Genomic DNA, 13,701 nt, shown 5'->3' on the forward strand with positions numbered 1-13,701 from the left:
TCTGGGTGTCCTGGGGTCACAGAGCAGCTTGACTGTGTAGGGCACTGCTCCCAGATATGATGAACTCAGGAGGGGCTGATAGGCTCCAGTGAGTGGGCTCTCCTGATCTTGCCCTCATAGCCCCTCCACCTTGGCTCCTCATCAGGAGGCCAAAGCGCTACCTACTATGGCAACGGGGCTCCAGACAAACAAGCCAGTGTGCCATACTGGGCAGTCAGCTTTGCTACCGCCAGATGGCAATGCTTGTGTGCGCACTGCCATTTCCACCATCTTAGCGCATGAATTGACAAGTGGCCCATTGACGGCAGTGGCGGGAGGGGGGAAGACAGCAGGGAAGCGCACAAACGCTCCACTGTGTCGCCTCTTACACCTTCCCCTCCTCCTCCTCTGTCCTGATGCCCAGAGGACAATGGCTCCTTCCATGCCAAGGTTCACAGCTGGCATGGGTGGAGGAGAGGCCAGGAGAAGGGTGGGGAGGCTGGAAGAAGAAAGGGCCAAGAGAGAGGCCGGTAGCATGGAGAAGCTGGGAGGGAAGAGACCAAGGGAAATAGCAGGGGAGGTGGTGAAGAAGAGGCAGGGGTAGAAGTTGGGAAGAGAAGAAAGGCTTTTGGGGGGAGGGAAGGGAAGTAGTTGGGGAAAAAATGGCCAGGAGAAGGGAACTGGGAAGAGCGCGGAAGTGAAATGGCTGGCCTAAAGCATTTCTCCTGTATGGCACTGCCCACCGTGGCCAACTGTACTCTGGAGACAGATGCCACCTGCACCAGTGCTGCACAGCCTACTGCTGCCCTATGGCTTGCAGGGATGGATGGGCACCTCCTACCACAGTTACTTGGCAAATCCCTACTGACACCTCCTGTCCCTCCAAAGGCCTTGGGAAAAGAGAGGCTGAAGCCAGCTCATGTTTGGCCAAACAGGCTCCCATCCCATTGCAATCAGCATTTTAGGGATAGCGGTACCCTGCGTGGCAAGAACCGATGTCCATAGTAGGCAGGGAATTTGCGATGCCCAGCAGAGGAAGAGCTTCCTCAGCAATTGTTATCTGTTATGGGTTAGGAAAAGTGGTCCTCATTAGCATCTGTCTATGGAAACCATCTTCAGATGTGATCCTCAGAGCTCTGAAGCCAAGTGAGGTCATGCCTGGGTGACCCTGGGTGGGGAGATTTTCAGGTAACATAGGAGGGTTGTCATAGCTTGTTCTTGGGATTCAGCAGGGGAAATGCTTGCCCGTGATCTTGTGACCCATCATGGTGCTGAAAGGCCACTGGGAGGTATGAGGTGAACTGACTGATCTGTTTAGCATGGGGGCTAGGGGCACTGTGCTGTGGGAGTTGGCTATGACTTCATCCTGCCTACAGCTGGAGTGCTTGGTGCTGCAGGAGGCAGTGCAGGCAGCACAGTATCCCAGCACAGCAGCACTGTTTCTCAGATGAGGAATGGAATCAGGCCCTTGTGGCCCCTGAAGATTCTGCAGCTCTGTTTTTTTTGCCAAAATAGGGGTGCTAGCTCCAGTGTCCTGGTCACATATCACCTTGGATGCCGACTCCATCTCCCTAAGTTCCCTCTATTGGTAGCAGCAGTTGCATGCAGCATCTTTGCTTCCTGCACTAATTTGCACTGTTACGTAACAACCACTTTCCATGCCAGCAGTGAGCACATATCAATGGTGGACCTCAGATGCTTGTATATAATACAGATATGCAAAGGGCCTGACTCTGATCCCTATCTCATGATGGGCTGAGACTTAATGTGGGAGGAGGTGTGTTGTGGTCCGTGGGAGAGGAGTGTTAGCCACTGTGAGTCTGGGGGTGACAATCTGTTCCAGCCTGCTCTTAGGGCTGCAAGGTGCTATAGAAATAGAAGGAAGTCTTGGAAGGAGCACAGATTTCTCCCTGCCATAGGTTATGTTTGAAGGGCCTATAACTCCTCTCTGGATTTTAGGACATTTTCCCCTTTTAAAAATGAAAAGAAGGGCAAGGCCCTTTGCTCTCTTCTTGAATTATGACTGCCCAGAGCTCCCCTGTTCCCTTAACTCTGACCCCAGGCTTTCCCCAAGAACCCTGTCATCATTTGGTTGCCAGAGCTGCTGGACTCAGGGCTTAGGTGAACTCAGGTGCTCCTACAGATGTGCAAGGAACTAGCTCCGATATGCTGGAAATCCAGCGCATTGGGGCAGATTCAGTTAATCAAGTCTGCTGGAGTATGGAAATAAACACACTCCAACAGACTCTAGCATCACAGGTATCAGTGTCCCCGCACTGAAAAATGTTGGTGGGGTGCTCTGAACTAAAGCTTGTTGGATGGGCTTTAGTTCAAAGTGCCCCGTCACCATTTTTCAATGTGTGGGACTTTGATACACATAATATTCAGGTACTTTTAATTAGCATAGCTTGCTAATTAAAGTCCCCTGCACACCTCCTGGAGCACATGTAAAAATGCCCAGGGTGCTTAGATGAACACCTTTGGAGGTGCAGGCATCTTTGGTGAGATGTGGTGTCTTGTTGACAGCTGATAATGTGATGCCTAGGGGACAAAATGCAAGGAGAACCTCTCCCATACCTGGCCTTTCCTTGCTTTTAAGGTTTGGTATGTGTATGGGAGGGGACAGGGTGGGGTGGGTTGAGTCTTGAAGCAACCTTTCGTGGTGCTTTGGGGCCAGATCTGTAGCTAGTGTAAATCCATGTGGCTCCTTTGTCTTCAAATTAGTGAAAGCCCACAGAAGTCAAAAGAATTGCAGGGGTTCACACCAGCTAATATCCTGTCCCTTGGCTTCTGGGAAATATCCTGTATACATACCTGTAAATAGTTCTAGCTCTGAAAAGGTGCCTGCCCCAGAGGGACATCTAAGAGAGTCATGGACCTGCTGATGTATGGGGTGAAAGCAACCTGGGGACTTTGCAAGGTGGAGGGAGCTCAGGCTAGCCTGGATCACACGTTCACTCAGTGAGGCATCTGTGCTGTGATTATGCTAATTGTGTGGATGTGGATGCTGGGGAGACTCCGTTAAGGGCCCCAGACAATGGGGGCTTTGCTCTGGGGTGGTCTCTGAGTTATCTGGGGGAATGGGGCAGTTTGGCTTTGCCTCGTGCTCAGGTTACAGGAACCACTTCTCCAGGGAGTGACTGGTTAACGTTATAGTCAGGTAATAAAGAGTATAATTAAGGAAGAATGTGGGGCTGCCTATCTTAGGAAGGGGGTGGGGGAGTGTGGGCTGCGGCAGGAAGAGATGGCAGACAGGAATGATCCAACCCACCCAAGCTCCTGGGTTGGATCTTCCAGCACCCAAGGGGTTTAAGTGCGTGTGCATGTGTGTGTTTAAGGCAGGAGAACAAAATCAGTCCTGTTTATTCCCTAGACAAGGAGCTCTCTATCCCCTCCATGGTCCGGGCTGGGTAGGTTTTTTGCGCTTGCAGATGGGGCCGTCATCTGAGCCCTACTGGATCTCATCTCATCTCATGGCAGGAGGAGAATAAGCAATGTGTCTTGGGAGCAGGGCACTGGGGCCATGCTTGAGTCCCAGCATGCCCCATGTTGCTGAGGGTGGGGATGTGTGGGATGGGGACTGGATACAGTTAATGCCTTGGACCTCTGGTGTGTCTGATGTTGCTCTGAGTGGGATGTGCAGGGTTGGGGAACGGTGCATCTTTCTCATGGTGGGTTCCCTCCTCCTCTGGGCTGGGGCTGCAGTTTTGGGGAACAGGGCTTTTCTGCTGCTCAAATGCTTTGATCCCTCACATCCGGAAGGCAGGGATGGGGCCTGGAAGCAGGCCTGTGTTGAAGCAGTTGGACTCTTTGGGGCACTGGTCTGCTGGGTGTTAGTGGGGGGAGAAGGGTAGGTATGTGCCCAGATCAGGCCATGGCTGAGAGCCCAGGTGACACAGGGAGGAGGGGATGGAGCTCAGCTGCTTGCTTCCAGCTCCCCAGGCTTAGGCAGTGTTTGGTTAGAAACCTCTCAGTAGATTCTTCAGGCTCATGGCTGGGCTGTTGGCCAATCAGCAGGGCAGCAAGTATAAACACCAGCGGAGGCCGAAGGGCTGGTGAGCGAGCAAGGCCCGGGAATGTGCCGATGCGGCAGCCCAGCCCTCTGATTTCACAACCCATTGTGTGCATTCACTGAAAGGAACTGGCAATAGCATGCACAGGGCAGGCCCTGCAGCCACCATTGCTCCTTGCTGGTGCTGCCTCCTGAGGAGCAGCGAGCATGGAGCTGAGATGCTACAGCACTAGGTGACAAAAACATGCCATGGCAGGCTCTAGGTAGGAGCCCACCAGCTGGTGGGACAGTCTACCAAGCCCACAGACTTGCTAAATGATGCTTGGCTTCTCAGCCTTACCTGCCTATGCAAGCTCCTAGAGGAGGCAGCTCAGTGTGACTTGCAGCAGTGCCTCTCTGCTCCCATTTTGGGTTGTCTCACAAGACAGCTGATTGTAGAGGATGGTGTGGCAATGGTCACTCTGTAGGACAGCCTTCAGCCTGGTTCCACTGTGTCACTGTGCCAAGGAAATGCCATGCCTGCTGCCCCTCATTTAATGCATGCAGAGGTATGTGGGAACTTAGGGCTGACTTCCCTGGGTGGGATCTGGTGCCCCTTTGTGGGAGTACCCACATGTAGAAGGATGGGTGAGGTCTGGGATCTCCAAACTCCTGGGTTCTTTTAGTCTCTTGTGTTGATTTTTTCTCTAGTGCAACACCATCTGCCACCAACTCCCTTTCTGACCATGATATTTGAGTGCTCTGTGTCTCAGTTTCCCCATTTGTAGGGTACAGAGGATAACACCTCTCTCACAAAAGGGCCAGTTCTTTGTGCTGGAGATATGTGGAACACTCCAAACGGTCTGCTAGGAGCCATCATGTCCATAAAGTTTTACCATATGCTCCCTGCAGCCAACAGATCATCTCAGGAAGAGCACCGAGTCACTGGTGTGCATCTAGTTACATGCTGGCACACTCACATTTTGGAAGGTGCCTGTCTGGTGTAAATTAAATCACCATGAACTTTCATTTCCTTCTCTCTGGTGTCTTATGTCTGAGCCTGTTCAAAAATCAAGGAACAGAGGCCCTTTGAGTCAGGTAGTGTTGTCCCCTGGTTTTGGATGGAGAAGCAGGGGCCTGATGCAGGGTTGAGACTCATTTGAGCTCCTCAGCAATGCCTGTTGTATGAGGTGGAGCCTTGTTTGTGCTCGCATGTGTAGGGGGGATAATCTTGAAAGGCACAAATGAGAGCTACGTGTGTAACTCGTATTTCAGCCCCTCTTTCGGTGTGAGTTGCAGTGTGCTGGCAGGGTGGCTACTGTGCTCAGTATGACTGTGCAGACATGAGTTCACGTCCTGCTCTGGATTTCAGACCAGAGGCTTCACTGCAGCTGTAAGTGTATCCTGGTCTTTTGGGCCTAGGAGTCAAAGCTGGTTGGATGCGATGCTTCTTGTATGCTACTGGCTACAGGAAATGGGAATATCTTCTGTGTGGTAGATGTATGAGCCATGTATGCTTGGGTGGCACTTCAGGCCTTCTGTGCAAGCCCTTGTCCCTGTGAACACCTGCCTCTGCAATAGTTAAAGTGAATGCGTGGCTGCCATTGCAGCTTGTGACATTTGCTAGCAATGGACACACCTTGGAGGTAGGGGATTGTGAGAAGGCATTGAATATCTGATCTGAAATGGGGAGTCCAGAGGTGTTCCTTACTAGGGGAGCTGGGCAAACAGAGATGGTGATGGCCAACCGGGCTGAGGTCTCTGAGGCAGGAAATGTGGAAAATGCAGTAGGATTTTTTCAGTATCCAGGTCTGTCTTTGGCCAGAGGGTTGAGTTAGTTCTTTATCCAATCTGGCTTTCTTCTCCTTTGCTTTCATGGCTCTTGTATACAAGCTGAACTGGCTGATGGCTGTATTCTGCTGTCTGGTGTGTGCAAAAGCAGGCTTTATCCCTGCAGCCATGGGGTGATCCTGCCCCGGGGAAGCCCACAACCCTCTTGTAGGCATGGCCTTGCCTCTCAGTAACTCCCTCCCCTCATTCCTGTCTCCTGAAGCTTTGCTCTTGCTATTTTTTTCCCTTTTGCTGAAGTTCAGCAGCCCATTAAAATGGTTGACCTTGTCATCCTCTCCAGGTTCCCACATCTGGTTCTTGTTAAGGTATCCCAGGATGCTGTTCTCTGTCAGTCGCTCCCCCTAACCCTCCCACCCCCCTGGTGACCCAGGGAGGATTATGGGTGATTAGAAGACAGGCAGCAGAGCAAGTGTGGATGGGGGAGGGATTGTTATAAATAGAAATACCATAAACTTATCAGTCTATCACTCGTGGTAAATTCTGGTTTTAATCTCTAAGGCCTGTAAATACAGTGACTCGAAGGGGCGGGGCTCTGTTAACTCTTTGAGAGAGCTGCATAGTACCGTGTTGCACTCATCCACTGGAGCCCCATGCATGCAGACACGGAGAGCTGAGGAGGGAGCAGGGCTCCCTGGACCTCCTCTATGTGCTGAGCCTGCGAGCATGCTGCAGGGTTGGGGCTGGCACAGGGGCTGAAAGGCAGCAAGGGTGGTTGGTGCTGGTGGGTGCCTGGGGTGGCTGGTGTAGGATGGGGGAGCAGACAAGCTGCCAATCCCAACCACACAGGAAGGGGGAGCAGCTCTGACAGCTTCATTTGGACACTGATCCTGTTTGGGAGTTTGGGGAAGGCAGAGGAAACCAGTCCAAACATTGGGATTCCTGACATTCTCACACGTACAGGGGCCTCTGCTTTCCCAGCTCCTGACTCCTTTCATGGGGAAGGTCCCTGGGCTAATGTCATCTTGTTCTTCTCAAACAAGATTTACCTTCATGACTCCCTACACTTCCTCCATGACCCCTCAGGAGAGGGAGAGTTTGGAAAGCAGACTGAGGGAGAGAGATAGAGTAGGACTTTTAGGGGGACTCTGATAGGGGAGCAGGGACTTTGCAGAGAGTGGTGAGTGAAGTGGTGGGGAGGGGGCTTTGGGAAGAGATATGGAGTTAGTGGAGATGAGTGGGCAGTCATTCCAGGGACAGTTTTGCTACCTGGGACAGAGGAAAACCAGAGCTTGGTAGGGGCTTACTAGGGCCAGGAGCCTGGTAGTTTTCTGACCTGTTTCTGGATGGGATTCTGAAACAGGAGGGTGTCAGGGAAGAATGTGTAGTCTTTTTTCTGTGCATATTGAGATGAGCTGTAGTCTGCTCTGAAGGCTCATCTGCCTGAAGTTGTGGCGCAGTAGGCAAGGGTCTGAATTTAGAGCACAGGGGCTCCTCCATGTGAGCTGCTGGTGTGACACACTTCAGTAGGCACTCAAGGTGTGAGCACTCAGCCCAGTTGGAAGGCAGAGGAAGCTACTTTGCACAGAGGAACTCAGTGTCTTGAATTGGGTAAATCTGGAGTAACTCCTCTGATACTGGCAGAGTTACCCCAGGTTCTTACTAAAGGTGGAATTTGACCCAATTAATTTTGGAGACTCTCTGGGAGAAGCTTTTGACAGTGCCATTAGGGTTACAAGCTTCAGGGGACTCTGGAATGAGGATTATTGAGCCTGGGCTCTTGGAGAGGCCTGCGGGTGGCAGGATGACCTGTGATGGCCACTGCCACCTGTGCTGTTTCCATTTTACTGGGGCAAGGAGATGAGTGGTTGTCTTGTGTGGAGGTTGGTGGGTATGAAGCTTTGTGGATCCATGGTCCCTCTTAATCCCCAGATGGGAGGGGGAGGAGGGGTATTGTTAAAGTTGTTAGGAGCTCGTGACTAGAAAGAGGTATTAGCTTTTAATTAATCACCTAAGCTGGCTTTTGGTAACAACCCCTGTTGAATAAAAGTTTCAGGCAATGAGATGCTCTTAAGAGCCCGCACTCCGCAGCAGACATTCCAGAGATGCTTTCTGTCCCACGAAAGGAGCAGGGGTGCAGGGAGGACCAGGGGCAGGGCAGAGGATCTTGGGGATGAGATTCCCAGGCTGGCCAGGTTGCATCAGAAGCAGCAGGGTACAAACAAGAATTTGCTACAAAGCACTCCAGCAGTCTGATGCAGGCCTCGGAGAGCCTGTCTTCTCATTTCCTTCGCAGTCAACTCCTGGGCCTACAGACTCAAGCTGAGTAATGTTCTTCCTTGGCTTCACTTTTAGGATGTGAATAGCCTCCTCCTCTTACCTCTGCTACCCCATGACACACCACCAGTTCCCCCGCTATGGTTGTTATCAAGTCTGCTGCAGCTCCAGAGCTGCTCAGCTGACACACCTTTCACGTCAAGGTGTTTATCTCACCTGAGGCTTGGGTCTTAATCGAGTTTTCATGAAGGTGACCTCTCAGGCAAAGTGACTGGGAAGGTGTGAGCTCACCTACCTGCAGGGTTAGACTGCGGAGAGGGCAGAAACCATCTCGAAGAGACATTCTCAAGCTAGCGTCCTGCACCAGGACTTCTGCTGGTCTGAGGAGCGCTTCTTGAAGTGAGAAGGGATGTAGAGCTCCCCCCAGGGTAGCTTGGTAGTTTGGTCCCTCGCTCCAGGAGACCTTGATTCAAATCCTTAATCACATGATGAAGGAACTCTGTTTTCTGAACACTTTTCTAGTGTGCTTTTGTCCACATCAATACATGCTTTAGTACGACTGTAATTCTCTGCTCAAGACAGAAATCTCCCTGGTGTAGCAGGTGATGCCATGAACATGACTGAAAACCTCAAGAGCTGGTCTGGGAGAAAAGAAACACTGAAGCTCTGGGGATGGTGCTTCGGCAGAGCTGGATTGGGGAGAGCCTGTGAGGTGGAAGAGTGGGGAAAGCAGCCGAGAGAATGCAAGCTGAGCCATGGTGGGAAGGTTCGCAAGCATGTGCCCTCACTTACTCTGGATTCAGTTTTGATGATACTTCAATCACAAGACATCTGATTAGGGATGCATCACTGCTTTGTCATTTCAGCCTAGGTGAGCCCTGTATCTAAACAGGCTTCTCAGGTGATGAGGATCTGTGGGTAGAGTGAGACCCTAGTACTCTCCTGCCCCATGCGCTGTTGCTTCAGCAACAAGCTGTGGAAATGTCCCTGCTTGTCTTATAAATCATGTCCTGCTCTTTCTTTGTTTGTCTCTGGGAACAGCACAAGAGCCCCCACTAGGTGCTGGAGGGACTGGGGATGCCAGGATCTGTGTGTTTGTCTGTCTTCCTTGGAAACAGGTGTTAGCAGGGGAGTGGCAAGTGCCTTTACTCTGTCCACCACTCTGCCATCGAGGTATGTGGTACACAAAGGGTTAGGTGCCTTACAGTGGAATCGCTACCCAGGCTTTTTCTCTCTGGCCTGTGTTACCAAGGAAAAGAGCCCCACCTCCCTCCCCACCAACCCTCACCCTGTCCAGTTGGCAAAATTCCTAGCTGGATTTATTTCTGCCGATTTGCTTGTCTTGGTATGAAAGGGATTTTCACAGGGGAAAGACCTGATTGGCTGGACTCAGGGTGAAGCCCCTCTTTTTCATTTTTGCGGTTCATTGGCTAACCTTTACCCAGAGTGCAGCCTTCCTGGGGAGGGTGGTCCTTTGAGAGCATGTGCACAAGTCTGCTGGGCAAGTGACATACTGTTTCAGCCTGAAGGGATCAGGCCTTTGGGGCAGGGCTCTTCATGCTCTGGGCTCAGGGAGGAGGGGGGCTGGGACTCTTCTTCCACCTTTCTTGGCAGTGTCTTTGACACTTAGGGTTGGCATAGACTCCAGAGGGCTGCAAGCTCCTACTTCAGAGAGGCAGATAAAGAAAGCACTTTCTATCAACAAAGCCCAGCCCAGCTTCCACATCATGGGAGGAGGAGGAGGAGGGACCCTAGAGGAAAAGGGGGAAGAAAGTCCAGCCCTTTCCTATCGAGAGAGGGGAGAGTGAAGAGGGAGGATGACATACGAAGCCCGCCAAAAGACGTTGGAAGTATGGGAAGCCCCTGGTGGGGGTTGAGGATGTTTGCCAGTTGTAGGGCCACTTTTGATTCTGGACTGACTGATGGATTTGACTTGATTTGGCTGGGAACATGAAAAATCTCTTTAAAAAAAAAAAAAAGCATGCGAAGGGAGCTCAGATCTGTTCTGAAACTGTCATGGCAGCAGCAGAGTAATTTCAGCAAGTTCTGCAAGACTGAGGCAAGGGTCCAAAGGGAAGAGAAAGAAACTAGACTCCCAAATCCACCCATGGAGCCCACATGGTGCAGCCCTTCTGCTGTGCCTAATTTTCTCTCTAGTTAAGCCTAGCCAAGGGCTCCTGTGGCCCACCCAGAGCAGCTCTTCCAGAGTGGTGGTCTTATTCATGTGACCTAGGGAAAGCCAGTGGCTTCTGCTTATGTTATCAAGACCTACTGTCAAGTTGACTCCAGCCTGTCTTGGTGGTCTCACTTCTATATCATGTGATTCAGGTCCAGCCCAGCAGGCTCCCTTATAATCACCCCTACATCCCACACAACTCATGCATGACTCAATGGGCCCTGGCATCCCCTGTGACTTAGGTTATGTTCATTGGATCCCAGTATCCCGCAGAGCACACATGTTCCTATGACCGAGGCTTATCTCAGTAGACACCAGCATTCCATAGACCCCAGGCACAGTTGGTGTCCCTGCCCCATATGATCATGACCAATCTAGCAGGACCCCTAATCCCAGATGATTCCAGGTGGTCTTGCAGTCAGTAGTTTCCTGTTAAACATTTTGCATCCCCTGCTACCCTTGTCAGCCTTTCTGATCTCTTTACCTTGTCCTAGATGCTTTGTTATCTCAGTTGCTACCAAGATGCATTCATCTATTTTCACACAGTAATGTGTATGTGGATGCATAGGGGGCCTCTCCAAAACTGGGCAACCTGTTGGCCATGCAGGAACTCAGAGAACCTTACTTGGCCCCTTTATTTTCTGATGGGTGGAAGGGTAGTGGGAACAAAGGAACATCAAGCCTGATGTTAGCACTCACCCTGTTTCACTTTCTGTCCTTGCTGCAGGTCACGATATCAATGGAGCTCTGGAGCCTTCCAACATTGATACCAGCATTTTGGAAGAGTACATCAGCAAGGAAGACTCACCAGATATGTAAGTGCTTGCTGACCCACAGCTAGGGGCTACCTGGAGAGGCAGGGTTCAGGTATTTTCAGCAGGGAGACAGGGGAAGAAGTTGGACAGTTTCCTTTCCAGTGATGCAATGACTCATTTGTAAATTGCTTCCTTATGTCTCCCTCTCTACCTCTGTCTTTTTTAGAGTCTCTGCCTCATGTTCTCTGCTACCTTATTTTTGGCAATCCCATCTTCTCCTTTCTTTTCTTTTTCCACCTTTCTGTTTGTCTGTCTCTCCTTTTTTACCTCTCTGGTAGGATCACTGGAGAATCCTTTACTCCAGTCCTCTGAAGACTCCCTTTGAGTTGGAGCAAAAGCAGCACAAAGGAACTCAGATGAATGCGTTTTCATCTGCTGTCCCCTATGTTACTAAGGATAGTTCCTAGAAAGAGAGAGCGAGCCCTTGGATGGTGTATATGGAGCAGGAAGAGATCTCTGTGGTACCAGAAGGGAGTGCCCTTCCCAAAGTGTGCCGAGACAAGTGAAGGTTAAGGGAAGGGCAGTCTCTCCTAGGTCCTGGCAGTGGGGATCTGGGATCTCATGTGCTGAGGTTGTGGTGCTGTTCTGCTGTAGTCAGTTGTGTCTTACCATGAGCTGAGTCACTCTGAGAGGAGCCTGCAACTGTACCATCCTTCTTAGATCCTGCAAATCATTTGGGATTGTGCTTACTCAGTCAGATTTTAGAATGGGAACTCTCAAAGGAAGACCCAAGGGGTATGATGTGCCAATGCCAGAGGCAGCACAGGTGGGGAAATATTTTGCTAGAACTGTTGCCTTCTCCTCCATGTGTTGTAAAACTGAGGGCCTGTGAGCAGTTTTTGCAGCATCCAGGCCATGCTGGCTATGTTGTCCTGGGTGGTTGCATTCTGTTATTCTCCGTTTCTCTCCTGAGCTCTCAGAGTGTGTGTGCTGGAGCAGCTGGGCAACAGTGCCTCCATCCCTGAGGAGGGTGTGTGAATGGAAACTGCAGGGCTGAAGTGGCAGTGAAAGGTACAGTATACATATACCACTGAGGTTCTCAACTTCTCTTCCACAGATGTTTCCCTGACATCCCTGCCTCAGCCAGCTACGCACACGCCCAACCTTCTAGTTCTGCCACTGCCAGTGCTTCTGTGGCCAGCTCGATCTCCAGTGCTGGTCATGTGAACAATCCAGTGTCCACAGGCTCACTCCACCTTGGTCCCCCGAGTAGCCAAGTCCCGGTCCGTCATGGTTCTCTTTTGCCCAACCCCTGTGGACCCAGCTACAGTGCTCACCTTAACTGCAATAATAACAATGGCATGGTAGTGCCCAAGGGGTACCTCAGCGGCCACTGCCTGAATAACGTGGTCCCTCCAATCAAAGCGGAGCCCAAGGCCTCCTATGCACCTGGGTAAGTGAGCTGAAGTGAAGGAGGATGAGTGAGGGCAGGTGTTGGGGCCAGATGTTTTTCTAAGGCTGGCCCTATATGTTAGGGCCTCTGAGGCCTGACATGCTTGTTCCACAAAGCCTCGGGTGGTAGGAACATAAACATATATTTGGGCTCTTAAATCATGCACAGATGCCTAAACATGGATATAGGTGGTTAAACTGGAGTCCTGAAGTTTGACAGTGCTGTGCAAAATCTTTGCCTCAGTCACATTTATCAGAATAGATTAAACCAGAGGTGGGCAAAATGCAGCCCGTGGGTCAGATGTGGCCCACCAAACCATTCTATCCGGCCCATGTGGCCCCTAAAAAATTTAGTGAATTAATATTTATCTGCCCCTTGCTGCCTGTCATGCAGCCCTTGATGGCTTGCCAAAACTCAGTAAGTGGCACTCCACCTGAAATAATTGCCCGCCTCTGGATTAAACCGATCACAACCCTTGTGGCAACAGATGGTGTGAAAGCCAACAGCTAGGGAGGGTGAGGATCAAGGACTTTTATGGAACACATCTGCAGATTCACAATGGAGGAATTGTATTGCATCTCTGTGGGGAAAAAAAAGATGTCCGTGCTTGGGATCGATTCTGGATGGAGAAAATCCTAATTCCAGGATTGCACTGTGCCTGTCCTAGTTGAAAAGTTTAGGTGAATCAGACTAAGCAGTGCCTTTCTTGGTATGGCATCTTGCTTGCTGTACTCAACAGAAGAATGAAATGGAATGTGAACGATATTTGCAGTCACTTGGAATGGGCTCTATGTGCCACCCTTTTTAGGGGGAGGAAGACTGGCTTTCTGTGTCTGATGCTCTGGACTGGACTGGAGGTGTAGCTCCATTTGGAGAGATTATATCCAGTATCGCAATATGATTCCTGTGCTCTGGGTCACTGGTGGGCATAATGGGCAGGGAGGAACTAACAGCAGGGATGCCACTGATTGCTGTGGTTAGCCAGGATTGGTATACTGTGATTGGACTGCCATGGCACACTAGAAGGGCACAGTAGTGCTGGCCAGACCAGATACTGTCATGGTGGGTAGGGTGCTGGTAACCATGGGGAGCGAGAGGTGGCTGAGTCATTATTGACTCCAAGATGATCATGGGCTGACAGTGTGAGGTCATGGTCAGTAAGGCTAACCGTACCTTGTTGTGCATCCACAGATGCATCTCAAGCAGAGCCAAGGAGGTGATACTCCCCCTCTATGTGACACTGGTTAGGCCGCAGCTAGAGTACTGTGTTCAGTTCTGGGTA

General features: G+C 50.9%; 1 protein-coding gene across 3 annotated transcripts in view; it reads left to right on the forward strand.

Moving 5' to 3' along the window:
* Positions 1-13,701, forward strand: part of MYRF (myelin regulatory factor) — a 124,571-nt gene that overhangs the window by 32,218 nt on the left and 78,652 nt on the right. For all 3 annotated transcript variants that reach the window (XM_090032282.1, XM_090032281.1, XM_090032280.1), the window contains exons 2-3: positions 10,939-11,026; positions 12,084-12,419. In XM_090032282.1, coding sequence (XP_089888408.1) covers positions 10,939-11,026; positions 12,084-12,419 — 424 coding nt within the window. The remainder of the gene's footprint in view (positions 1-10,938; positions 11,027-12,083; positions 12,420-13,701) is intronic.

This window comes from Crocodylus siamensis, chromosome 2 (assembly GCF_052110815.1).
Source record: "Crocodylus siamensis isolate JL-2025a chromosome 2, ASM5211081v1, whole genome shotgun sequence".
Taxonomy (NCBI): domain Eukaryota; kingdom Metazoa; phylum Chordata; order Crocodylia; family Crocodylidae; genus Crocodylus; species Crocodylus siamensis.